The 26,788-nt window shown below is 49.2% G+C and overlaps 1 protein-coding gene across 8 annotated transcripts in view; it reads left to right on the top strand.

The window, feature by feature from the left end:
* Nucleotides 1–26,788, top strand: part of SIL1 (SIL1 nucleotide exchange factor) — a 324,841-nt gene that overhangs the window by 288,104 nt on the left and 9,949 nt on the right. For 7 of the 8 annotated variants that reach the window (XM_064276819.1, XM_064276836.1, XM_064276845.1 and 4 more), the window contains 3 exons: nucleotides 19,223–19,319; nucleotides 19,818–19,982; nucleotides 23,496–24,014. In XM_064276819.1, the coding sequence (XP_064132889.1) occupies nucleotides 19,223–19,319; nucleotides 19,818–19,982; nucleotides 23,496–23,852 (619 nt within the window). In that variant the 3' untranslated portion in view covers nucleotides 23,853–24,014. Of the gene's footprint in view, nucleotides 1–19,222; nucleotides 19,320–19,817; nucleotides 19,983–23,495; nucleotides 24,015–26,788 lie in introns of those variants that run through there. The other variant, XM_064276851.1, reaches the window with a different exon arrangement.

Genomic DNA, 26,788 nt, shown 5'->3' with positions numbered 1-26,788 from the left:
TTCACTTGCCCTGTCTCATTTGATCCTCACAGCAAACCCATTGGTTCAGTAGGACAGCTTTTTGACAAATAATTGAAGTAAAGTTCACATAAGTTAAGGACTCCTTCTTGGTCATTCAGCTAGTAGTTGGTGGTATATCCCCAGTGGAATCCAGGTCTCTTAACACCCATTCTAGAACTTGCCTGACTCTGCCACTTATTAGCTATGTGGCTTTGGGCTAAACTGCCTAGCTCTCTGTGACTCAGTTTCTTGATTAGTAAACTGGGGTAATAGTGTCTGTCTCATGCAGTTGTCATGAGAATTAACATGAGTTCACATTTGAAAAGCACTTTAGAACTATTAAGTGGGAACAGCTATGAAGGGCTGTCCTTTGCATTTCTGTGTCACAAGAGGCCCAGGAGAATACACTACCACCTACCAGGCAGCATTATCTGGGGCCACCACAATGAGGCTCAATCACTTTGGATAACATTTGCCTTTGGAAGTTGAAGATGGAGTTGTAGCTGATGGGCTGGGTCAGTGTGTGAACTCTAGGACCAGGAGGAGAACAAGGCACCCCGAGTCATCAGGGCCACTCTCCCAGGAGCTGCTGCAGTTGAGGCCCTTCCACCACTCAGCCCAGGAGTGGCCCTTATGGTGCTAGTGTATAAGGAAGAGAGGGTATGTCTGCCCTTTTGGTGTTATTCTTTCTGCCTTTCTTCCACCTGCTGCCTTGGGCATTTACATCAGGCAGTCCTGATAATGCTAGTAATAATATTGAACACTGTGTGCCAGGGACTGTTAGACATTCAACATCTCATTTAATCCTCACAACCTTACGAAATAAACCCTCATTTTACAAACAAGGAAGCTTGGACAAAGACAGGTTAATTAACCTTCTCCAGGTCACGCAGAAAATAAGCCCAGAATTCAAACTGAAATTTATCTGGCTCCAGAGCCCATGTTCTTTACCACTGCTACGCTGCCTCCTTGGTTCCTGCCATGATATTTCCCTCTGGGGTGCCGTCTTCTCCCTTCCGTGGGTACCTAATCTTGACCTGTTCCTAGGATCCTTTGCCCCTCAGTTCAGTGTCCAGAGTTTGGGTCTGTCACAGTACCTTATTCATCTTTGTTTATATCTTCCTGTTATGGATTGAATTGCATCCCAAACAAATATGTGTATCAATTTGGCTAGGCCATGAATCCCAGTATTACGTGACTGTCCATCATTCTGTCATCTGATGTGATTTTCCTGTGTGTTGTAAATCCTATCTCTGTGGTGTTAATGATTTGGGATTAGTGGAAGTTATTTAATGAGGCAGGACTCAATCTACAAGATTAGATTTAGTCTTAAGCCAATCTCTTGAGATACAAAAGAGAAGTTAGCAGAGAGATGGGGATTTCATACCACTAAGAAAGAAGCACTGGGAGAATAGTGTGTCCTTTGGACCCAGGATGCCTGAGCTGAGAAGCTCCTTGAGCAAGGGAGGATTGATGACAAGGTCCTTCACCCAGAGTTGACAGAGAGAAAGCCTTCCCCTAGAGCTGGCACCCTGAATTTGGACTTCTAGCCTCCTGTGCTATGAGAGAATAAATTTCTCTTTGTTAAAGCCATCCATTTGTAGTATTTCTGTCATAGCAGCACTAGATGACTAAAACACTTCCACAGAACCTAACACAAAGCCTTGTACAGTGGGTGACCTATGATCCATTTATGCCTCTTATCCTATTACAATAATTTTAATAGTGCCCCCTTTCACTCTTAAAAAGTGTCCCAGTTTGGACAATAAATTATGTAGTCACTCTACTTAAACCTGACTGACACCCCCATCCCAGGGGCAGTGACATTTTTACAGGGGGCCCTGAAAGACAGAATTGTCTTTAAGACTCAAGGAAATAAATCCCAAATGGTGAAATTTTAAGTACTTTAATAGCTAAGAGAATTGAGGCAAATGTTCTGCTCAGTGCTCCACAAATCTGCCACAAATAACTATTTACAAGGCCAGACTTCAGGGCTGTGGGGGTAACTCGGTCTGTACCCTGATTCAGCAGGTCAGGAGTTCTACTGTGGCTACACGGACGTGTCTGACAAGTAAGGTCGCAAAAGGGGAGGGAGTGCTTTTGCTTCCCCACCTTTCTGTAGGCAGAAGCAAACCCTGCCTGCTAGTTGCTGTCAAGTCAACTCTGACTCATGGTGACCCCATGTATATCAGAGTAGAACTGTGATCCATAGGGTTTTCAATGACTGATTTTTCAGAACTAGATTACCAGACCTTTCTTCCGAGGTGCCTCTGAGTGGACTCAAATTTCCAACCTTTCTGTTAGCGGCTTAGTACATACCCAAAAACCCAAACCAAACTGTTTGCTATGGAGTCCCTTCTGACGTGTGACACCTGCATGTGTTACAGAGTGTAACTGTGTTCCATAGCATTCTCAGCGGCTCTGATCTTTTGGAAGCAGATCACCTGGTCTCTCTTCTGAGGCACTTCTGGGTCGGTTGAAACCACCATCCTTCCAGTTAGTAGCATGTACTTAACGTTTATGCTACCCAAGGAATCAAACTCCTGTCTAACATTTCGCCATCCTTAAGTCTACTCTTTCAGCAGGAGCTAGTTGGGGATAAGCTCTCTCCACGGTGCCGAAGTCCCATGCTTAAGCCCTGGCGGAAGCCCTGGACTCAGCTTTCCCGTGCTTCCTTGTCTGGGATTCTGTTCACCTCAGGCCCTGCCTCTCTGCCCTGGATGTTGGTCCATGTTGAGAGCTGGACCCAGGCCCACCGTCAGCTGTGGCATGTGCAAGTCACATTCCAGCCTGTGTCCTGGCCCCATTTGCAGGCAGCTGGAAACTGTTGTGCATATGTCAGTTTACACTTGAACTGTTTTAATGTTTTTTCTTTTAAGTTGCAATCTAAAATTCAGCCAGACAGGCTTTAACAAGCACTAAATCGTCAAGCCTTTTGTTTCCCTTGCTATTCAAGCCATAGAGATTTTGTGTTTGATTCAGCAACGATTGCTGAATCTTAAACAAACCATTTACATTTTGACATTAACTATTTTATGAGTGTAACTTTTTCTTTGGGATTAGAATAATTCCCACAGAAGGCTTTTTAATGATTTATCAGAAAAAGAGTTAAAAGAGTCTGTGGAAGGTGATTCTTAACGTTTTCTTTGAGAAAAAAAAAGAGTGGATTTGTGTCTGACTTTAGCTGGGTAATAACTATATGATTTTAGCCCTTCTCCTTCTGTCTTACTGACTTTTGATCTTGTCAAGATTGTTCTTCCAGGAAGCCTTCCATTTTTCAGGTTAAACCTAATATTGAAGTCTCACCAAGTGACTAGTCTAATTGAATACCTCTCTGCATGTCTCTGTTGGCTGTTAATTTTGTCCAATAGGGGCAGGGACTATTTTCGTTCCTTGCTCTGGCTCCAAGATGCTTAGCTGAGGACCTGTGTACTCTGGGCCCAATCAGTATTTCTCCACCAGCTGACTGGACAAAGAGCCTCAGACAAATAGCATGTTCACAAACAAAACCATCCTATCATCCTGTCTGCAGAAAAAAAAAAAAAAGCTGTAAGTAATTGGGACTTTTCTCCAGTTCTTAGAGTTCTCCACAGAATGAAGGGGCCTTCGGTTTCCTTTTAGGCTCTCATTCCAGCATTTGGTGAGTCAGGCCCAAAGAGTCTTAGGTGAGGTCAGGTCTCCCAATTTTGTTTCAGCATCAGGATCAGAGAAAGTTCTGTCTCTTTCTCAACCTGGAAGAATATCCTCTTGGAATGAACCGTGAGCCTGGCTGGGAAGTCAGCAGATCTGCTTCATTCAGTTTTCTCCCCTATTAAAACACCAGAGAAGCAGCTGGGGACAGGAAATCCATGCTATCCGGAGCCATAAGGCCATCCCCATGAAATGGAGCTGACCAAAGAGACCACGTTGATCTGCCCCCATGGAAAATGAGGCTGCCTCAGTGGCACACTTGCCTCTCAGAACTAGAACTAATTGTTCAAAAAGATCTTTCCAGATATCAATGATGCAAAATATTTGGGTGGCTCACCATATTGTTCACAATATTTAAACAGTCAGAAACCTTAAATATCTGAGCAGAACCTCAGCAAACAAAGGATATTTTGGGGACTTATTATGTATGTCGCACAGCAGAGGGATTTGTAGTTGATACGACTTGCAGATCCTGTAAACGAAGCATTTCAGTGTCATTTTCAGCTATAGACCATCCCACGATCATTGCCTTTTCTTTTGCTGTTCAGAGAGGGCCGGCCCATTCATAAACATTTCCACAGTCATGTAGAAAAAGCAGAATAGCCCCTGCTTGATTCCGTTGGCTCTGATTGAGGGAATGAGGAGGTTGGAGGGAGAAAGGATTGATTTCCCAACACATTCCAGAACTCTTGAGGGCAAGATCTGGGCCAGTAAGGAAGCTTCTTCCTGAGCCGCTAAGAAGTGTATTGCCTGTAGCTTGGAGCAAGGATTGGCTGGGTGGTTTCCCTGAAGCCCCTCTTACACTGTAGAGTCTGATCTACTGTGCTCTTCACCAGCCGCTAGCACCTGTGGGGATAGTTGTATCACCAGTGGGTATATAAAAAAAAAATTCTCTGTGCTCTCTGATAAATCTTGAAAAATCTCCCATACAGTGTAGTCTAAATTTTCTTCTGCTTAACCTTGTTACTCGTACTTTGCCTCCCTCACATTGCCTGAGACAGTTATTCGGAGACATTCTTTGAATAATTATAGGCCACAGATAATTTCTCTTTACCCCTCTCTCTTCCATGTTCCCCACCCTGTGGCCTCCCTTTAGCCAGTTCTAATTAACTGCTTTGATCCTTTCTCCGTGTCTCTCCTTCTACCTTGTTAATTACATTTCTCCCCCATGAATTCCTTCTGTACTGTCTTTGTCTGTCCAGCCAGAGGAGCTGAGAATGAGAATCTAGGGCCACTCAGTGGGAGGTGGTGTGTTCTTCTTTGTCCCCCACCACAGGTCAGAAGGTGGTAAGAATCCCCAGCAAAGGCCTTTGGTAAAACAAGTACCAATAGGTTGCTGAGAGTGAGCGCATCATAATTCCTACCGTGACTGCGACTGAGGGGTGTTTTCTGCTGTGCTGTGAGGATGGTATGAGTACTGCTGTTCACTCTTTCCCCCATTCCTGGGCTCCCCTATCAGATGGCCTGGACAGTCCCATGCCCCCCCCCATTCTTCTAGTGCAAAGGACAAGTTGTTCCCCCTCTCCAGGTTAGATTAGGGCTGCATGAGATGGAGCCTCTCAAGGTAGAAAGAGGGAGGAACTACCTTCTGAGGAACCTGGAAGCCCTGGCATTCTGTCTGTCTTAGAAGTAAAATAAAAATGACAATTTTTATTAAATGGTACAGTATAACAAAACTGTTATTTGAATGCTTGGTATTTGTCAGGAACTGTGCTAATCTCTTTATATATGTTATCGTATTTCATCCTACAGCAATCCCATGAGATAAATGTTATCATTAATCCCCATTTTACAGATGAAGAAACTGAGGTCCAAAGAGGATTAGTAACTTATTGTAGTCACATAGCTTGAAAACAGTAGAACTAGGCTTTGAACCCAGGTCTCTTTGACTCCAGAACAGCTCTTATTACTTTGATACTGAGTTTGGATTTCTTGGTAGAAAAAAAGTTCCGATCATTGGCACTTAACCCACCCAATCTCAAGAAAAAATCGCCTGTGGTAAGGTGTTATCTGTTCACCCTCAATGTGGAAGAGGCTTTCTGAATTGAGATTATAAAACTGGTGCAGAAGCAAGCTGGTATGGTGCTATAGATCTTTACGTATCTGACCAACTAGAAATCTCCTTCTACAAAAAAAAAAACGATGAATTCTTGACTTGCATTAATTCTTAATTCACTTTTCTGACAGTTTCATCTCTCGGGAGGTTAGGGAAGCAATAACGAAAAGGACCTTGCAAATTATATTCTAAGCAACAGGAAGGATTTGTTTGAAGTGAAAGTGTTGGGAACCCTGGCAGAAAGTGACCATGTTTGCGGAAGCCAAGGAGAATGCACAGCTCTCAGACTCTGAGTTTTCAGAAGGTCCAGGGAAAAGGAGATGTGAATGCTGGGCAAGAGTTTCTAGAGGGAAGCTGGTTCATAATCTGAGAAAATGAAATGTGCTTAACACAGTCAAAAGTAGATTACTGTAAGGAACAAGAAAGGAGACACCTAAAGGGATGAACATAGCTGCGTGGGGAGCAGTTAGAGTTGAAATTTTGTCTAAGACGTGAAAAAAAGAGCCTATAACCAAGAACAAATAGAGAAGAAAGGTGTAAACCTCTGAGAACACTGTCAGGAATACTAGATGGGTAAGACCTGGGAGATGCTGAGAGCAATCAAAGGACTTGAGCAGTTAGTGTTCAGAGTGAGAGAAATGGCAGGCAAGGCTTAGGCCACCTGCTTCTGTCAGATGATTCAGTGTAGCAAATGATAGAAAGGGCATCTCAGTTTTCTCTTCTATTTATGTTTTTTCTCTGACTTATCTTTCAAGGAGAGTAGCCTTTCTGTCAGAAGGAGTAAAACAAACATGGTTAAGAAGAACTTGACCTCAAGAGTGTTGGAAGAAGTAAAAGAGCAATCTAGCCTGTCCAAATTAGAGTCTGAAAAATCAAATGTCAGATGAAAACTTATGGACATCATCATGAGACCTGTGTGTGTGTGCGTGAGAGAGTGAGAGAGAATCTTTGTGGCATCTTGGGGGTTAAGAGAGGGACAAGAAGACAGGATGGGTGACTATTTTGGTTTTCAAGATGACAGCGCAAGTTTTTGAGACTTGTGATTTGTGAACGTGTCTAAAGAGAACAGATGATCTTTTGGAACTAGCATGGGTTCCGTAAGAACAGGTCTTGCCAGATTAACTTAATTCTTTCTTTCCTTTCTTCTCATTTTCCTTCCTTCTTACTTTGCATCCTCTTTTTTTTCTTCTAGATGTATAGAAAAGTATATGAATCTTAGGGTACCACTTGATGAATAATTAAAAATGAACACATCCACATAACCACCACTTAGGTCAAGAAATAGAATTCTGTCAGCACCCCAGAAAACTCGTTTATGCTCCTTCCCTACTCTAATTTCCTTTTTCCAGAAAGAGAAAAGGCAGCCTGGGAGATCAGGCCCATGTTACAGACACAGAAGGAGTCTGCATTTCAGGAAAGTGTCTGACAGAATCTTATGATAACCTAATGGGTCAGGTAGAGAAATTATGATAAAGGCATGAGGGTTTATAGCTTCTTGAACAGTCAGATCTGATGAGTGTTTGTTTATAAAGGGTTCACAGTGTCAACAGAGTCTTCAGGGTAGTGATGTGCCAAAGGGTTCCATGTCAGACTGTCAGAATACCAACGTGGATTCTAGTTCTTACGTGAGGACATGGGGGCAGATGACACAGATCAGGAATGAGTGTGTTGGATACGTGACAAATGAGGATCCAAAAGAATAGTGACAGACTAGGATGAAGGGCCCAGGTAGCAATCTGACTTTTTTTTTTTAATAATTTTTGTTGTGCTTTAAGTGAAAGTTTACAAATCAAGTTAGTCTCTCGCATAAAAACTTATATACACCTTGCTACATATTCCCAATTACTCTCCCCCCCACCCCAATGAGACAGCCTGCTCCCTCCTTCCACTCTCTCTTTTCGTGACTATTTTGGCAGCTTCTAACTCCCTCTACCCTCCCATCTCCCCTCCAGGCAGGAGATGCCAACATAGTCTAAAGTATCCACCTGAACCAAGTAGCTCACACCTCACCAACATCCCTCTCCAACTCATTGTCCAATCCAATCCGTGTCTGACAAGTTGGCTTTGGGAATGGTTCCTGTCGTGGGCCAACGGAAGGTCTGGGGGCCATGATCACTGGGGTCTTTCTAGTCTCAGTCAGACCATTAAGTCCGGTCTTTTTATGAAAATTTGTGGTCTGCATCCCACTGTTCTCCTGCTCCCTCAGGGGTTTTCTGTTGTATTCCCTGAATCTGACATTTTTTATTTTGTTGCTATTAAATTTTAAATTTTAAGGTAATCTGTATTCGTTGTTTTTTAAAAAAGAAAATCTCACCACCCTGAAACAAATACATGGTGTCATATCACCCATACTGTTTGTAACTTGCTTTTTGCCTGGTGACACTTAATATCTATTCTTTAATAAGAATAAATAGGAAACCCTACACTTTTGTGCAGGGCCAGGTTGGGGAACCCCTGGCTCGTCAGAGGAATGTGTGAATAGCTTCCAGTGGCTTAACTTCAGCAGGTCCAGTGTCAGTTCTGTGACGCTTAGAGATAGTCTGAGGCATTAAGCACAGAGTTGGCCTGGTACACAGGAGACTGCACCCACCAGACTCTGGAGGAGTTGGCCATGCTGGAGCCTTGCTGGTAGGTTTGGGCGCCACCTCTGCAGGCATTCATTAGTGCATGGAGTTGTCAGGAAGACAAAGGATTTTAAGAGTGGCGTGAAGAATGACTATAGGATGTTGCATAGTACCTGGGGTCTTAAAAGGTTGCAGGTGGCCCTCCAAGGTACACCAGTTGGTCTATATTTGCTTGGAGCAATAGAGGAAGAAGGAGAGTCAGGAATAGGAGGATACGGAATATGTGGTTAATTGCCCCATGAACAACTGCCCCCTTTGCCATGAGACCAGAAGAATTGGATGGTGCCTGCCTACCATTACTGAACATTTTGATCAAAGATTCTATAGAAGAATCATGATCAAAAGGGAGAACATACAGAACAGAATTTCAAAATCTCATGAAATCGGATTTTTCAGAAGCCATGGAGGCTGGACAAACCCTCAAAACTATTGTCCTGAGATAATCTTTAAACCTTAAACCAAAAATGTCCCCTCAAGTCTTCTTGAAAAGAATGACTGTCAGGGTTCCGTGATGCCAGATTATGAGAGGGTAGCTCTATCTGGGCAGTTGGCTGCTCCTAGCCTTCAGAAGGGCTGGCTTGTTGGGGCAGGACCCTCTCTACGTTGAGAGGGTAGACATGGGATCAAAGGGTATACATTTCAGGAAAGCAGCAGATTTCAGCTCAGTATCAGAAGATGTTTTTCCAGCAGTTGGACATAGTTTAATAAAACTAGCATAAGGCTAGTTTTTTCAAGGACTATGCAGATGACTGTCAGGGATGCTGTACTGGATAAAAGGTTGGGTGTCGGGTCTAGTTACCCCAGGTGCTGGTCCTCAGAACAGTGACTGGCTGACTGGTTAGAATCATGTGGGGTATTCATTTATGAAGAATCAGATTTTTGAGCCCTGTCCTCTTGAGATTCTGATTTAGTACGTATAGAGTAGGGTTGTGAATTAGTATTTTAATAAAGTGCCCAGGTACTCCTTGGAGAAGTGGCTGAATCCAGGGCTGGGACAGGAAAAGTACAAGATCTTGTACAAGAACATCTTGTGCCAGAAAATAAGGAAGTACTCAAAGAATGATGGAAATACGTCAGAAAGACACAGAAGCCAGCATGAAAAGGCTCTCTGATGGTTAAATCGGGATACTTTGAGTATCAAAATAAATAATGATGAAAATAGCTTATAACCCGTAGATTAAATGAGAATCCATGAGTCCATATTGATAAATAATAAATGAATGAATAAATAGATGGGGAAGAAGGAAAATCTCTTCAGTTAGACCTCTAAAAATTAATATGGAAGGAATGATGGAATTAGAAGGTCATTTGACAAATATCATGGTAATAATTTAAGCAAGAATTGGCAATGAATGCTAAAACTAGCAGGAGAAAGTTTGATGAGGAATAGGATGTATTCATAATCTCAAAGCCTCTCTCCACAAAACATTTATAATTTCAAAGGACAAGTAGTATCTTTACAGTGGAAAAATCTGGCAGATACCACTGTAACCAAGTAATCAAAGTGAACATGACCAGCCATGGGGCTAACTGACATCATATGACTCCTGATAAGGTGCACTGAGAATGGCACAACATCGAGTTTACGTCATTCCTGCCAAAATGCATGACCTCAATCTAATCATGAGAAACATCAGTCAAATCCAAAGTGAGGGACATTCTACAACACAACTGTCCTTGCTTTTGAAAAATGTCAATGTCTTGAAAGACAAAGATAGGCTAAGGAAGTTTTCCAGATTAAAGGAAACTAAAGAGACACGCTACTAAATGCATGGTGTGGTCCTGGACCAAAATTATTTTTCTAAAAAGGCTATTATTTGGACAGTTGGCAAAATTGGACCATCTACAGATGTGTCAGAGTTTCCTGATTTTGATAATTGTATTGTGGTTATATTCTTAGGAAATATACCTTGATGCATTTAGAGGTAAAGGGCATCATATCCACAGCTTACTCTCAAATGTTTCAGAAAAGAAGATAATGTGTAGTTATATGTTGTTGTTGTTAGGTGGCATCGAGTCGGTTCTGACTAATAGTGACCCTTTGTACAAAAGAATGAAACACTGCCCTGGTCCCGAACCACCTCACAATTGTTGTCATGCCTGAGCACGTTGTTGCAGCCGCTGTGTCAATCCATCTTGTTGAGGATCTTCCTCTTGACCCTCTACTTTACCAAGCATGATGGCCTTCTCCAGGGACTGATCCCTCCTGGGTAACATGCCCAAAGTATGTGAGACACCGTCTCACCATCTTTGCCTCTAAGGAGCATTCTGGTTATACTTCTTTAAAGACATATTTGTTCTTTCTTTTGGCAGTCCATGGTATATTCAGTATTCTTCACCAATGCCACAATTCAAAGGTGTCAATTCTTCTGTCATTGTTCAGCTTTCGCATGCATGTGAGGCAATTGAAAACACCATGGCTTGGGTCAGGCGCACCTTAGTCTTCAAGGTGACATCTTTGCTTTTCAACACTTTAAAGAGGTCTTTTGCAGCAGATTTGTCCCGTGCAATGCATCTTTTGATTTCTTGACTGCTGCCTCCATGGGCATTGAGAGTGGATCCAAGTAAAATGAAATCCTTAACAACTTCAGGATTTTCCCTGTTTATCATGATTTTCTTATGGTCCAGTTGTGAGAATTTTTGTTTTCTTTGTGTTGAGGCGTAATCCATACTGAAGGCTGTGGTCTTTGATCTTCATAGTAAGTGCTTCAAGTCCTCTTCACATTCACCAAGCAAAGTAGTGTCATCTGTATGACGCAGGTTGTTAATGAGTCTTCCTCCAGTCCCAATGCCCTGTTCTTTGTATACAGCTTCTTGGATTACTTGCTCAGCATACGGATTGAATAGCTATGGTGAAAGGACACAACTCTGATGCATACCTTTCCTGACTTTAAACCACGCAGTATCCCCTTGCTCTGTTTGAATGACTGTCTCCTGATCTATGTACAGGTTCCTCATGAGCACAGTTAAGTGTTCTGGAATTCCCATTCTTCACAATGTTATGATCCACACAGTTGAATACCTGTGCGTAGTCAATAAAACACAGGTAAACATCTTTCTGGTTTTCTCCACTTTCAGCCAAGATCTACCTGGCGTCAGCAGTGATATCAATTGTTCCATGTCTTCTTCTGAGTCTGGCTTGAATTTCTGATAGTTCCCTGTTGATATACTGCTGCAGCTGCTTTTGACTGATCTTCAGCAAAATTTTACTTGAATGTGATATTAATGATATTGTTTGATAATTTCTACATTCGGTTGGATCACCTTTCTTTGGAATAGGCATAAATATGGATCTCTTCCAGTGGCTTGGCCCGGTAGCTGTCTTCCAAATTTCTTGGCATAGATGAGTGAGCACTTCCAGCGCTCTGTTTGTTGAAACTTCTCGGTTGGTATTCTGTCAATTCCTGGAGTCTTGTTTTTTGCTAGTGCCTTCAGTGCAGCCTGGACTTCTTCCTTCAGTACCATTGGTTCCTGACCCTATGTTACCTCCTGAAATGGTTGAACGTCGACCAATTCTTTTTGGTATAGTGACTCTATGTATTCCATCCATCTTCTTTTGATGCTTCCTGCGTCGTTTAATATTTTCCCCGTAGAATCCTTCAGTATTGCAACTTAAGGCTTGAATTTTTTTTTCATCTCTTTCAGCTTGAGAAATGCTGAGTGTGTTCTCCCCTTTTGGTTTTCTATCTCCAGGTCTTTATACATGTCATTATTATATTTTGTCTTCTCGAGCTACCCTTCGAAATCTTTTGTTCAGCCCTTTTACTTCATCATTTCTTCCTTTTTCTTGAGCTATTCAATGTTCAAGAGTAAGTTTCAGAGTCTCTTCTGACATCCATTTTAATGACCTCTTGCTTTCTTCATGGATGATGTCCTTGATGTCACTTCACAGCTTGTCTGGTCTTAGTGTTCAACACACCAAATCTAATCTTGAGATGGTCCCTAAATTCAGGTGGAATACACCCAAGGTCGTACATTGCCTTTTGTGGACCTGTTCTAATTTTCTTCAGTTTCAACTTGAATTTGCATATGAGCAATGGATGGGCTGTTCCTGGCCTTGTCCTGAATAATGATATTCAGCTTTTCCATCATCTCTTTCCACAGGTGTAGTCGATTTGATTCCTGTGTATTCCATCTGGCAAGGTCCACATATACAGTTGCTGTTTATGTTGGTGAAAAAAGGTATTTACAGTGAAGAAATCGTTGGCCTTGCAGTTATCTAGAGTGAGAAAATGAAAACGCAAATGTGGTAAAAATGTTAACAATTGGTGAATGTCTGTGGGAGTTCTTACTATTCTTACAAACTTCTTGAAGTTATTTTTCCGTATAATTACTTTTCTGTGATTATTTTTAAGTGCCCAGTCTGAAATGATTAAAAAAAAAAAGAAAAGTCCCTGGTGACTGTGATACAGTTAAGTTTGAGAGCCAGCAGATGTCTGTCAGGAAGATTCCCTCTGAGGGCCTCCTTATCTCTCCAGAAGTGGGCAGATGTCACCACACAGGTGGGGCTGGAAAGAGGCCCTGGAGTGAGCCTTGTGATTTGGTGAACTGTGAGTTCCCCATGTTTGCTTGCATGATTGGCTTCTGATTGGAGTCCGTATATGAATGGGTGAAATGATACCTCACTTTCCCCTGGTATCCAGATGGAATTCTTGAAGGGCCCAGTGTAGTTGCCACCACGCTTACATTAGGCCAGATGTTTTGTTTCTCTTGGAGGCTTCACTTCATGCGGAAGGTATGTGGCGTTTATTTTTTCCGTGAACCTTTACCATTCTTATTCAAGTTGGTAATCGTCCGTATCTCGATGGATTGATTGATTGATTTCCTAACCACATTAATTCCTAGGTGGTAGGCTAAGGTAGATCTCTGTTGAACCTACCTATTTTACAATTACACATTCTGTAAATCCTTGTGTATCACAGATGATCAAAACCACAGGCTAGGATGCAGAAAAGGTGGGGCCACCAGAGAAGGACTCTTTCTGGGCAAGATGGTAAACATGCACAGCTTCACCAGGCAGGACCGTAGTGGTTAAGCCTGACCACAGCTGCCCCTGGGCTCTCTTCCCCCACCTGCACAGCATCTTCTCAAGGGCATTTCAGAAGACAACAGCAGAGTTTTCTCCATTCTCTGTTATTAAGAGAATAAAAAAAAAAAAATTGTCTGTCTTAGAAGTATTGTGAGGACTCAGGAGAGAGCACAGACTGTACTCTGCCCTCATTGTCATGGGACAAGCCTAGGTCCAGGATCACAGGACACAGGCTTTGCTTCTGGGGTTTCACCTTAACATTTCCATGTCCCACATATAACCAGTCACCCTAATCCTTGTTCCCCACCCCAGAGCTCTGCCTTTTCTAGGTTTTCTCCTTTTCCCCTGATTCACTCTCCCTTTTCACCCATGTTGTTTCAGTTCACCCCATCAGAGTTTCTGTGCACATTCCGAGGCTTTGCACACATTCTTGGTGCCAGTAGCCTGCATGAGCTGTGCAGTCAGACAGGACCCTGCACCCAGAAGGGCCCCATGCTGGGTTTAATGCCCTTCCCTCACCATCTTGAAATTCTGACAGTTTTTGAATGAGGGCCCTGCGTTTTCATTTCATGCTGGGCCCCTCAGGGTGCCAGGGATAGAGAAGGGCAGGTCCTGGATCTGCAATGGGCAGTGTTCTCATGGGGCCCTTGCCAGCTTGGCTGCTCACCCTGAGATCAGCTCATTTCTCCCCCACCCCTCACTTGCTCAGCTTTAGTTAGCTAAAGTATGACCTCTGGCCCTTGGCAGATTGCCCACATCGCTGCCACCCTGACCCAAACTGTTTGGTTTCTGCAAATGCAATCACTTCCATTTCTGTAGTCCCTCTGCGCGCCCCCCCCCCAAGATTTACAAAGTAGCAGCTGCTGCAGTCCCTCTGCACACAGACAGCTGACTTGCCTGCTGATTGTGAATATCCCAGTAATCCAAGTGCTAATGGTATTTATTCAGTCCAGCCAGCTTAGCCCTGAACAAGGTTTATTCTCATTTATCGAGTCAGAGGCGAGCTCCATCCTTAATATCCTTCTGTTGACTTTGAGCACACCAGCTCCACTGATGTCGCAGGGAGGCATACCAGGTCCCTGCCCTTTTAACCCACTCAAATCCCCAACTGTCAGGGCACCCACTTAGCAGTAAGCGAGACTGCCCCCCACCTCAGGCCTGCAGCTCTGGCCCAGAGTCTACAGGGTGAGAGGGGGATGGAGCTAGCATCTCGAGGCTGAATAAAGTTGTGTTCTAAAGGATGTGGTCTGGCCTCTTTGTGTGGGAAACCCACTGTAATTATCTTGCAGCCACAACCCAATGGCCAGCATTTTGACATTCATTAGCTCTTCTCTCCTTATCATAGGGTTTTTTTTTTTAGCTCAGCCTCACAGGTGGGGAGACTGACGAGAAGGCACTTGCCCAAGGTCGTCAGCCATTGTTCACAGGATTTCCGCCAAGGGTCCTCCTTACCTCGCTTTGCTCCTCCCCTAGGCCTCATCTGAGCTCTTTTGGTCGTTTCCCTCCATAACCACACAGTGGAGAGCCTCCAGAGCCCAAGGCTGAGCTGCCTTGGGAGAGAGGGTCTGTTTCTCGGAGCAGGTCAGAGTCTACTGAAGGCGCCAGCGAGGGCAGGACTGCTTGGAGACTCCTGGCTCTGCGCCCCTACATGACATACTGGGGGGCATTAGAATCGCAGTCTGGGTTTTTGCCACCCTCCCTGGGCTGTGTGTCCTCAGCCTCTGACTGGGCAGCATTAAAGGGCCAGCATTCAGAGGAGCGTTTCACGGGGGCTGGATGTCTGAGGAGCCCCTGAACCCACGAGAGCCTTGGGGCAGGGCCCCGAATGAGTATGGGTGCCCTCTTTAAACTGGTAGTGAGAAAAGGCCAGGCAGGGCGTGGGCACAGGGCTGTCCAGCCGAGCTCTGCCACAGGCCCATGCTTGGCCCCCAGTCCTCCTCCACCCACCTAGGTCCTGCAGGGACTTAGGAAATTGGCCTCAACAACTTAAAAAAGGTCATCAGGCTCTCTCCCTTTTCTCTCTTGTGTACTTAGTTTGAGCTCTATTCTCTCCTACTCTAAATGGACTTTACTTCATGGGGATGAGTGGGGAAGTTAGCCTGAGGGAGGGAGGGAAGGTGGGTGGGGCAGTAGTGAGCCTGAGGGAGGGAGGGTGGGTGGAGCAGGAATGAGCTGCTACTGGCATGGCTGTAGCCTGCTCCTGGCTTACATCTATCTACCTCCTGGAGAAGAGAGTTTCTCTCTATCCTGGTTCCAGTGCAGGAAATGAAAAGGCTTTGAGGGGCCAGCCCTGTGGCTTAGGGCATTGGGCTCAGTACACTGGATCACAAGGAGAGGGAGAGGGAGCAGTTTCTCAAAGGAAGGAAGGAAAAGGATGTCAATGCGGGAAGGTAGGGAAGAAGGGACCCTGGGCAGAGAACAGGGACACACCACATAGCCAGAGCAGAGCAGAACTGGAGGGGGCTATGCCTGGCTTGCAGTGTCCTGCTCATCTTCTGGGTTATGGCCCTGCTGCTGGACCCTCTCTGGTGTCCGGGTACCCTGCAGCTCTTGTTTCTGACTCCACACTTAGAACAGCCTGTCTGCTGGCTGGGCAGGGTCTGGATCCTGCGCTGCCCCTCCTCAGTCCATGCCAGCAGACCTACTTGGCACACGACCAGCCTGGCCTCCTGACCTGTCCTGAGACCTGCACTTCTCAACCTCAGTTTCTACAACACTCAGGGCAACCTCCTGAGGAGTGCTCTCCTTGCCTCTCCGCACAAGCTCGTGCTGTTCTTAGAGTACCTGCCATTCCTTCTGTTCATGGATTGTTCCCCTCACCTGTACTCCAGGGCTCACCTCTCCCATGCAGTTCTCCCAGCTCTTGCGGCCCAGACTTCCCTCTTCTTTCTCTGAACCCCGAGAGACCTTAGGCTCAGAGCCGTCTCTGGTGTGGTGTAAAGTTATACAGCCATTCATTCATTCATGCACTCACTCACTCACTCTGAAACCTGTCATTAGAGTTTTATGTTGTCGTTAGGTGCTGTTGAGTCCATCCTGACTTACAGTGACTCTTTGTACAACAGAACGAAACACTGCCCAGGCCTGCGCCATCGTCACAATCATTGCTATGTTTGAGCCCATCGTTGCAGCCACTGTGTCAATCCATCTTGTTGAGGGTCTTCCTCTTTTTCTCTGACCCTCTACTTGTAGTGTGGTCTGTTTCAGATGTATGGGTCATATCTTGATCAGTTGGGGGCCAGAGAGCAGGTGCTTAACTTCCCCAAGGATCTGTCCTGCCTTCTGGGGCTTCTCTGAACAGCTGCTTGGTGGTGGCTTGCCTCTGGATCTTTTCTAGACCAAAATGCTGTCTGGCCCTCTGGCTGCCACCAGAGCCATCGGCAAGAAGTATCAGGAAACCATCTTGCTCATGTCTTTAAAAGGCCTTTGGCATCTTTTCTTTACTCTCCATCAGTTTATTCTTTCTCTAGAGGCCCCAGGGATTTGCCTGTGCAGTATGTACCTCCTCTTTTGCCCCTCTTTCTTTCTTATTGTTTGTGCTTGATTCCTTAGGGGTTTGCATCTTTTCTCCGCTTCTACCAGGTGAGACCCCAGTGGGCAGAGTCCAGGCTTCTATATGCAGGCCCTCCCCCCCCACCCCCAACACTGCCTGTGTTTGTGACAGGGTTCTGCCCTGGGATGTGCCTGGTCTGGCCTGGGGGAGGTCCCTGGACCCAGCATGCTCAGGGTACTCCCTCTGTTCCAGGGCTCTGATCTGGTCTTCTGGAGTTGGCTGGGTGATTTTCTCTCCTCTGGACCTTAGTCACAGCAGATCTGTAAGCAAGGATGGAGCTTCATGTGCTGTGTCTGAGGGCCTTCTATCTGCCTCTCCACAGGCCGTGAGTGACGGGGCTCCTTGGTGGTGCTCCCTGAGGCAGATGTGACACCAGGCTTCGCTGCCCTCCTTCTTTGGGAGGCAGCATTTGACATCTGTGTGAATTTCTCAGCGTGGTCGTTGTCTTTTCCTAGACCCTGCCTGTCTCGAGTGAGCGTTCCTCAGGCACATGATGGCAGAGACAGCCCCAATTAGCTCACTTTTTGATGAAGCAGCTGCTTTTCCTCAAGTCGCTGGAGCAGAGGCCAAGGGGAGGCTGAGCTCCCAGCTCCCCTCCACCACCCTGCATCTCGCCCACCTGCCTGACCAGAGGGCTGTCAGCCTCTCCTCCCCAGGGCCCAGCCCATCTCTAGACTGCTCCTCAGACATAAGGGTGGAGTGACAGTGGGCCAGGCCTGCAGCCCCTGCACTTCCTTCTGGATGCACAGGGATGAAGGACCCTCCCATTTTACAGCTGGGAAACTGGGCTTTGAACCTTGTAGTCAGTCCCTGGTTGGAATAGACTGACTCAAGGCCATTGCCATTCCATTCTGCCAGCTTTTATGGAGCACACTGTGTGCCAGGCCCTTTCCTGTGGGCAGCAGCTCAGAGTGTCATCACTCTTGTTATCTGTCTCCTCTTTTTCTGGGTATCCAACTAGAATCCTGCACCCTGTGGTCTCTCTGTGCTTCCCCACACCTGCCTCACTCTCCAGGATGCTGTGAGCGCATCCTTTCGAGGCTGAGGTTAGAAGGAACAGGTATTTCTTGGGTCTCCAGGGAGCTTGTGGCCTTGCTAAGGTAAGGCAGCCAGAGACAGGTGGGGACTTCGATGCCCTTCATGGGTTGTTGGGCTGCGTATGACAACCACTGTCTGATGTAAGGGCCCTCCCCCTCTGGCCTGGCCCCTCCCCTTTGCTTCTGGCCATAGATGTTTTGCATGCCACCACCCCTCCCCCACCTCTTTGGTGGGCTGCTGTGTTCAGGGATCCTTGACCTTCCCTGAGGGTGGGAGCACGTGGGGTCACTATGCTTGTCACTTGCTTCCTGCTTGGGTTCTGAACCATGTTCCCTTCCCTAATGGAGGTCACTCCCTCTAGGCTCCCCATCCTTTCCTTTGGGAGGGCTGGGCCTGAAATGTTTGTTTTTATCTTGTCACTGTTCCTCCTGCCCAGAATAGGAGAGGAGTTGGCAGAAGCGGCACCGGGTTTCACATTTATCGGTTCCTTCCCTATTGTCCGAAGCCCTGCTACGTCACAGGCTCTGCCAAGCTCTGAGAACACGGAGACAGAGACACAGTAGCCACTCCTAAGTGGGTAGTCTGGTACGGAGACAGATGGGTAGATCCTGTTTTAGGATCTGCTCAGGTATGCTGAGGCTCCCTGGACGTTGCTCTTTCGTCCTACATTCCTCCCACAAGTGTTTACTAAGTGCTGTCTGTTCTTCCCAGAGAGGAGAGGATCCCTGCCCCTGCCCTCGAGGAGCTCCTAGCCCAACGAGGGGGCAGACCCATTAATAATAGCCCCCAATGTGGTACATGCCTGGGATCCTGGAAGAGGGAGCAGCCAACACTGGTTTGGGGTGTGTCAGGGACAGCTTCCCACAGGAAGGACCCTGAAGAAGCCCCTTTGGTGTTGGGAGGATCTTATAATTGTAGAGGTGATTTGCCTTCCCAGATCAGCTCCAGCCCATTGTCTGCTGTAGAGTCGGAGACTGGCAGGGGGGCCCTTGGTCCTGTCTTCTTTGCCATGGGCTGTTGTACCCAGAGGGTTCCACACCAGCTGGTCATTGTTTCCCCAGCTGAGTTCCAGCTTGTTTGGGTGGGACCCTCCCTTGTGTCCTTTGTATCCCCAGGATGGCTGGTGTGGTGTCCGCTCCCTAGCCACCTGACCCTTGGGCTGGCAGTGTGTGGAGTACCCCCACGTTGGGGAGCAGCTGCAAGATCACGCTTTCCTATGCTTCCTCCTCCAGCAACCCAAGGGTCCAAGTGGAGGCCATTGAGGGAGGAGCCCTGCAAAAGCTGCTGGTCATCTTGGCCACTGAACAGCCTCTCGCCACAAAGAAGAAGGTGTGTTTCTGCCCCCTACCTCCCTCCCAGCCTCCAGCAAACCTGTGGAGCCTGAAAGGAAGGGCTCCGTTTCCACAGCGGCTGTGCATGTCACCCCTGGGAGCCTGACTGGTCACCTACTAGGTGCTGTGGGTTGGTGCTTAGACTCAGCTAAGGCAGCACAGCAGCAGTGTGTGAGGGGTCTGGGGCCTGGGCTCAGCTGCAGGTGTGCAGTCTCGGGCTCCACCCCTGCCTTCCCATCCTGGGCCTCCATTTCTCACCCTTTGTCCACTGGGTGACATCAAATGTGTATGGGGTCCCTCCCGGCTCTCACAGCGCTGGGCTCTGAGCCGGATGGGCTGCCCGGGGGTGTAGCTGTACCTGAGGATGTTGGGTGGGGCCAGGGGGAATGGAGGCTGCACTGGGTTCGTTGGGGCACCTCCAGCTGCCTTTTTTGGGCGTTAGGGCAGGCCCAGCTCCGTGTGGCCCCTCACCTGGCCCTCGACCTGTGTCTCCCAGGTCCTGTTTGCACTGTGCTCCTTGCTGCGACACTTCCCCTATGCCCAGCAGCAGTTTCTAAAGCTGGGGGGGCTGCAGGTCCTGAGGAGCCTGGTGCAGGAGAAGGGCATGGAGGTTCTGGCCGTGCGTGTGGTCACTCTGCTTTACGACCTGGTCACTGAGAAGGTGAGTGCCCAGGCCTGCCCCTCTCCCCCCTCACTTTGTGTTTGCTTCTGGCCATTTGACCCTCATCCCCTCCTAAGACTCTTCCATCCATCCATCTATCTATCTGTCCCTGTAACTGAGTGTTCCTGAGCAAACATGTCTGGTCAGGGCTGGAGGAGGTGCTAACCCAAGGTGCCTGAGACATCAGGGAGGATGTCCTGTGGGGAGGGACCACCAGGCTGAAACCTGAAGACTGTCAGGAGGCGGACAGGCCAGGTTGGGGGGTTGGTGCTGGCAGTGGTTAGGACCACATGTTCAGGCGGAGGGGTCAGCACGACTGAAGGCCAGAAACAGCCAGCATCAGGGCCTTCACTGAAACGCAGGGTGGTTTGGCTGAAGCAGCAAGTGGGGTGGTGAGAGCAGGTAGGATGGGGCAGCTGAGCCTGGGTGCCACTTAAGGGCTGGAGGCCATCACAGCAGCCCAGAGACCAGGAGACAGGGCTGGAAGGGTGCTGACTCTTAAGATTCTATGAGCCTGGAGGAGCCTTCTTTGGGAGCTCGGGCTCTAGGCCGGGGCTCCTAATAGCTGCCGTCAAGAACCTGAAGGACCTCAGTTGCCTGCTGGCTGGCAGGAACTTAGTGCCCATCCCACTGTAGTCTTTGCAATCCTGAGAAGTGTCTTAATTAAGGAGGAAAGAACAAAACTAGCCGGGCCTGGATTCTGAATTCAGCTACTGCAGAGAGCATTGGCAGGGCTTTCTCATTGCCTCTCTAGGGCCACACTCTCCACAGAGCCGTGGACTGGTGATTGGTGGAGCTGGGCTGGTGGCTCTGGGGCTGCACTGAGTGTGGGAGGCCTAGGCCCCCTCCTACCCTTCCCGACTATGAACTCCCCCTCCTCTCCAGCCTTCCCTCCCAGAGCAGAGGTCTGTCTCTCTCTGCCATTTGCTCTCTGCCCTTCTGTCTCTCTCTCAGCCTGTCTTGTCTCTCAGTCTGTGTCTGTCTGTCTCTTGGTCCAAGCTGCAGAAATCCAGTTCTCAGAACAGCAGACAGCCATGTGGCGCTCAGATCCACTTACTGAAGCCTGGGCACAGTTGGCATCCTGGGAGGGGCCAGCAAGCCTGGGGAGGGACATGTGTGTTGGCCTGGCGTTTCCCAGGAGAGACTGACCTTTTTCCTCTAATGTCTTGGGTTTGTGTCTGGTGCCCAGTGTGGGTGTCACAGGCGGCGTGGCATTGGCATCACCAAGCACTCCCGCCAAGTGGTCTCCCCAAGGCTGCTGTAGTGAGCCAGAGTTGGGAGCCACCTTGACAGTCTTAGGGGGCTGTCATGATGGGGAGGAGGAACTGGGGTCTCTGTGTAAACAGCACAGAGGGCCATCGTCCTCCAGGAAGGAAGACAGTGGAGGAGCTTAGCCTGAGGGCTTTAGGACAGACTGCAGGCTGTACTCATGATGCAGCCAGGGCTTTTCTGTTCTTGCATTTCCTAAGAAAGAATGAAGAAGTAGCCAAACCAGGGTGGGCCCAGAGCTGCTAGAAGGTGGAGATGGGTCAGGCTGCCCCCTGGGCAGCATGTACCTCAAGGGCGTGGTTGGTATGGGGACAGCAGCTGAACGCAGACTCTGCGTGGAGAGTGTGGATCCACCTCTCAGATTGCAGGGACCTTGGACTCCCCTTCTGTGGTTGTCAGGCCCCAGGCATTTCCGTCTCTGTCCCTTGGCCTGTGGCAGGACCTCTACTGAGAGAGTGTGCCCTGGCAGCCTGGGGGCTCCTGTAGAGGTGGGATGCCCACCTGGATCGTGAGCACAGTGTGACCGTGCCTGCCAGTGCTCCTTCCACAGCATATAGGGAGTCTGGTCTGCCTGATGCTGTGCCAGGTGCTGGGGAGATAGTCTGTGGCCCCTGCCCTCCTGGTGCTTCCAGGCACACACTTATCTGAGACATCCCAGAGTATGTAAGCCAAGGCCTGTGAAAGAGCCCTGACGTCTTCTGTGGATCAGGGGGCGCTGAGGTCTGAGGGGTGGGCTGAGTTACCTGCGGAGGGCAGGTGTGGGATGGGAAGAGCTCCTCAAAGTGGGGACTGTATCTGCAAAAGCTCAGGGGAGAGTCAGTGTGACCAGAGCATAGAGTGAGGGCACATAGAGGGGGCACTACCAAATGCAAGCAGGGACCAAATCCCTCTGGCGTTGGAGTCCCAGGGAAGGGATTTAGCCATTATCATCAGAAATGCCAAGCTGCAAAGGGTCTGAGGCCAATGCCCAAGGTGCTAAGCCCAGGCTTTGTGCTGCAGGGGCTTCTTCAAGCAATCCACTATGGCCCCTGATCTTCTCCTGGACCTCCTTCTTGCCTTCCTAGGCCTCCACATCCCTCATACTCCCCTGGGGTTAGGGCAGGGATTCCTTTTTTTTTCCTGCAGGTACACTCAGTACAGCCATGTGGAGCAATCCCTCCCCTCTTTAACCTCTGCATAGCCTCCCCTGACACTGAAACAAGCTGGTTGCTTGTCAGGTTTCAGGTGTGGCAGCCTGGAAGAATTGGTTCCCACCATATTGTACTGATGGGGCTGGGCTTCTGCACATTCCAGACATGGCCGAGCACGTGATGCCCCTGCTCAAACCTCCTGCAGCTCCCCAGGCCCTTGGAGGGGTACCCAGGGCTCTGCACATTCTGGCCCCAGCCTGGTCTTCAGGTGCTCACACTCCATTTTCCAAAACAACCTCCCCTTCCTCAAACATGAGGCAGGCCCAGGCCTGTTGTGTGGCTTTCCTTATGTGTGGATGGCCCTCCACTCTTGTCCATTTGGACAACTCCCCATTTTGGCCCTCAGGATTTGGGAAAATAACACGTTCCCTCCTTGCACCCCCCCCCCCACTAATAGCAGCTGAGGAGGTGAATTTGGAGTAGTAGTGATGTCGATGATGGTGATGGTGATGACAGTGACAACAGTGTGGTGTATATGATGTGGTACTTGGTAGTGTGCTAATGTTGGTGGAGGGGGCACGTTCATTATTTCCTTCAGGCCCCCCGGAAGTTCTGAAGGGATTACATTATCTCTGTTTAAGAGATGATGATACCGGGTGAGTTTTAGGGAGGTTAAGTGACCAGACCAAGGTCACTGAGCTTGTCAGTGGTGGAGCAGGGACAGGAAGGCAGACTGTCCACCTCACACTGCACTGTTAGATTATGTTTATCTTGGGTTGTTCAATTGCTTTTATTCTTCTGCTGGACCTGGAGCTCCTTGAGAGACAATGTCTTTAACTTGGTTTCTCCAGCACCTGGCACAGTGCTCAGTTGTTTTTGGTGAGTGGATGGATGGATGAATGGACAGATGGACATATGGATGGGTGGGTGAGCATGTGTGAACCGTGGACCCAGTTGCCCTTCTCTGTGTAGGTCCTTTGAGGCCCAAGGGGATAGAGAAAGGGTGGGGCCTCAGGGTTCACATCTGACGGGCAGGGCTGGCTTTGTGTGCCCTGACTGCTCTCTGTCTTCTCTCCGCAAACCCCTCCCTGGCGCCTGGCTGTGCGGACGGCAGATGTTTGCCGAGGAGGAGGCTGAGCTGACCCGTGAGACCTCCCCAGAGAAGCTGCAGCAGTATCGCCAGGTGCACCTCCTGCCAGGCCTGCAGGAACAGGGCTGGTGTGCGATCACCGCCAGCCTCCTGGCACTGCCTGAGCATGATGCCCGCGAAAAGGTGCTGCAGACTCTGGGCGCTCTCCTGGCCACCTGCCGAGACCACTACCGTCAGGACGCCCAGCTCAGCAGGACGCTGGCCAGCCTGCAGGCAGAGTACCAGGCGCTGGCTGCACTGGAGCTCCAGGATGGCGAGGAGGAGGGCTACTTCCAGGAACTACTGGGCTCTATCAACAGCTTCCTGCAGGGGCTGAGATGAAGCTCCCGCTCACACCAGACCAGACTGGGGTTCTGCTAGCAAGGCTGAGAGACACCAGCTGGGTGGAACTCCGTGGGACATCAGGCAGGAGGGAAGACTTCCCTCTAGGGCATGGGGATCATCTGGGCAGTGCTAACTTGGCCATTAAATGGAGACACGAGGGCCATTGTCTCTCTGCCTTCTGTGTGTCTGTATCTTAGCCAGTGCAGGCTATGCCCCCCCTCCCCCCACCACCAGCCGTAGTTAGTTGAGCTATTGGGCGACATGCTGGATGGTCAGCCCAGGGTGGCCCCAGTAACAGGCCCCAGGGGAGAGGTCTGGGCTCAGGAGTTGGGAGCCCCTGGTTGGGACCCAGCTCTTCACACCCAGTAGCTCTGTGACTTTGGGAAGTCACTTAACTTCTCTGAGCCTGTTCCTCATCTGTCAAGGGGAATGCCATTACATGAGAGAAAGTACACATAAAGCACAACACCAGGGACCCCCACCCTGGCTACAAGGGAAGGTGGGGCCATCTTCTCACTGTCCTCTCTGCCCTGTGTCCAGGTAACAGCATCTAGGCCACTGGCGGTGGCGGGAGCTCAATGACATCCCACACGCAAGAGATGCTCGTAAGCATGGGCAGCTGATGGCCACAGGAGCCATTGGAGACAGGGCCTCAGTGGAGAAAGGACACTGTGACAGATCCTAGACCCTAGAAGCCCTTGGGTGTGGGCCTCACTTTGGGAGAGGAGGGATCTTGCTAAAGCTGGCATTGGGAGCCTAGGCTAGCTCAGGCCTGCCCTGCCCATCTGACAGGGCAAGGGTGCCTCTGGGTAAGCGTGGAGTGGACCCCTGTCCTTGCCCCTTGCCTCTGTCTGTGCTGGAGCTGGGCCAAGCCTGAGGAGGAAGCCTCGGGGTCGGGGGGCAACTGAGTCTGGCAAGTCCTGGCCCCCACCCCAGAGAGGCTGAGTGCCAGGCTGGGAGCCTGCTGCAGGTTGCCACGGCAACCCCAGCTCCAGGCTTTCCTGATTTGGATTCTGGTGTGTTTGTTTTTCAGCCTTTCCAATGCACCAGAGGCTCACTCCTGCTGGCTCAGGCAGCCCCTCCCGGCCTCCAGGAGGTGAAGTCAGGAAAGCCAGAGCTGGGGTGTAGTCTCATCTCCTTACCTCCAGGCCTAAACCAAAACCAAACCAAACCCATCGCTGTCGAATTCCAACTCCTAGCGACCCTATACAACAGAGCAGAACTGCCCCATGGGGTTTTCAAGGAGCACCTGGTGGATTCAAACTGCTGACCTTTTGGTTAGCGGCCGTAGCTCCTAACCAGTGCACTACCAGGGTTTCCACCTCTAGGCCTAGGATGTAGAAATTCCAGCCTTACTGAGCTGATGGGGAAACTGAGGCCCAGAGAAATGTGGGATAAGTGGTGGCCTCCTTTGCTTAGCCTCAGACCCTCTCCTACCCACCTCCTGCACAGCACCAGGAGGCTTGGGAGCAGACCTGTGGACTGCGCATAGCCCTTCACTGGAGGGAAGCAGGAGCCCCAGGCTTACATTTCCCCGGGGTTGGAAGCCCTTGAGGGCTTGGGCACAGTGGGGACCAGACCTGAGTACCCACTGCCTCACTACCTCTATTTTTAACCCCTCAGTAGCCTTTGAAGGAGATAATGTACAATGAAGAAATCATGGCTCAGAAAGCTTTAATGATCTGTCTGAGGCCGTGCAGCTTGTGGTGGCAGAGCTGGGGTTTGGATCATGCTGTGGAGGCCTTGAGTGTGCGGCTGAAAAGGGGACAGTGTTTAATTTGATGGGCAGTGGGGTAGGAGTCTCGAAACCTCTTGGGGCCAGGGACAGAGGTCAGAGCAGCTGTGGCCATGGCAGAGCAGGGCCTGGCTCAGGTTATGGTCAAGAGACACTTCAGAGATGGTATCGGCAGGCTCTGCAGGTGGATTTGAGAAAGGGGGAAGGTGAGACTTGGGATGGGGCACACTCCGGGAGAGAGGAGGGTTGGGGTTGGGAACCAGTCTGGTCTGGGTCTCATCCTTGCAGAGGTAAGCACTGAGCTGGAGCAGGTGCAGCTGTTCAGTGAGGGCTGGCAAAAATGTGGGACCCTGCGGGTGGAGGCCGGGGATCTCAGAGACCTTGAGGTCTCTGTGACCACCAGGGTCTTATCTTGGGTGTGGGTAGGGGCCCCCATGGGAGGAGATATACTAACAGAGCACAGACCTGAGGTCCCCAGTGTCCTCTGCCCCAGGTGTGCTGCACAAAATGGTCAGAGCAGCAGGCCAACCTTGACCTTTGGGCCACAAGCTCTTGGGAGGTCCGTAGGAGCCAAGGAAAGAGCATCTGGGGGCTATGGTGAGGAGGGTTGGGCCAGTGCAGAGAGGCTGAGCCCACAGGTTGGGTGGGATGGCTCCTGCCTTCTTCCTCCTCGTCGTCATACACAGAGAGAGGGCATCAGGGATGGTGAAGCTGTGCTCAGACCCCAGGCCAACTTCTGGTGTGCAGCCTGTGTTCTCATTGGCCTTCTCTGGGTCTGTCCTCGGCCCTGAAGCAGACCCTCTGAGGAGACAGGCAGCAGTATGGCTCGGGGTTTGGGGTCAGGCTGCTTGGTGTAGGTTCTGGTTTCACCACTCATTTTGTCACTGATTGCTGTCCATAGATCTGGGAGGAACCCTGTCTCTGCCCTTTGTGTGCCATCCTGGGAGCTGTGGCCATGGCGAAGGGGTATAACCTGGGCTGGAAGTTAGGCAGGAAATGGTAATGGGAGATGTGGGAGCTGTAATCACCAGAACTGGGTGATGTGACCTCTTACCACCAGGGCCTACAGGCTGCTTTTCTCTTACTGCGACCCCTGTCCTATGGTGGGGCCACTGGGCTCTCAGCCTGATGGCGAGGACTAGGATGGGAGCTGTGACTGGCCAACATGCTGTAGGCACTGGCTGGTTGTTTGTTCCTG

The sequence above is a fragment of the Loxodonta africana genome, chromosome 2 (assembly GCF_030014295.1).
Source record: "Loxodonta africana isolate mLoxAfr1 chromosome 2, mLoxAfr1.hap2, whole genome shotgun sequence".
NCBI lineage: Eukaryota > Metazoa > Chordata > Mammalia > Proboscidea > Elephantidae > Loxodonta > Loxodonta africana.
The sequence above is the reverse complement of the archived record's forward strand: the minus strand, read 5'-3'. Positions and strand labels throughout refer to the sequence as shown.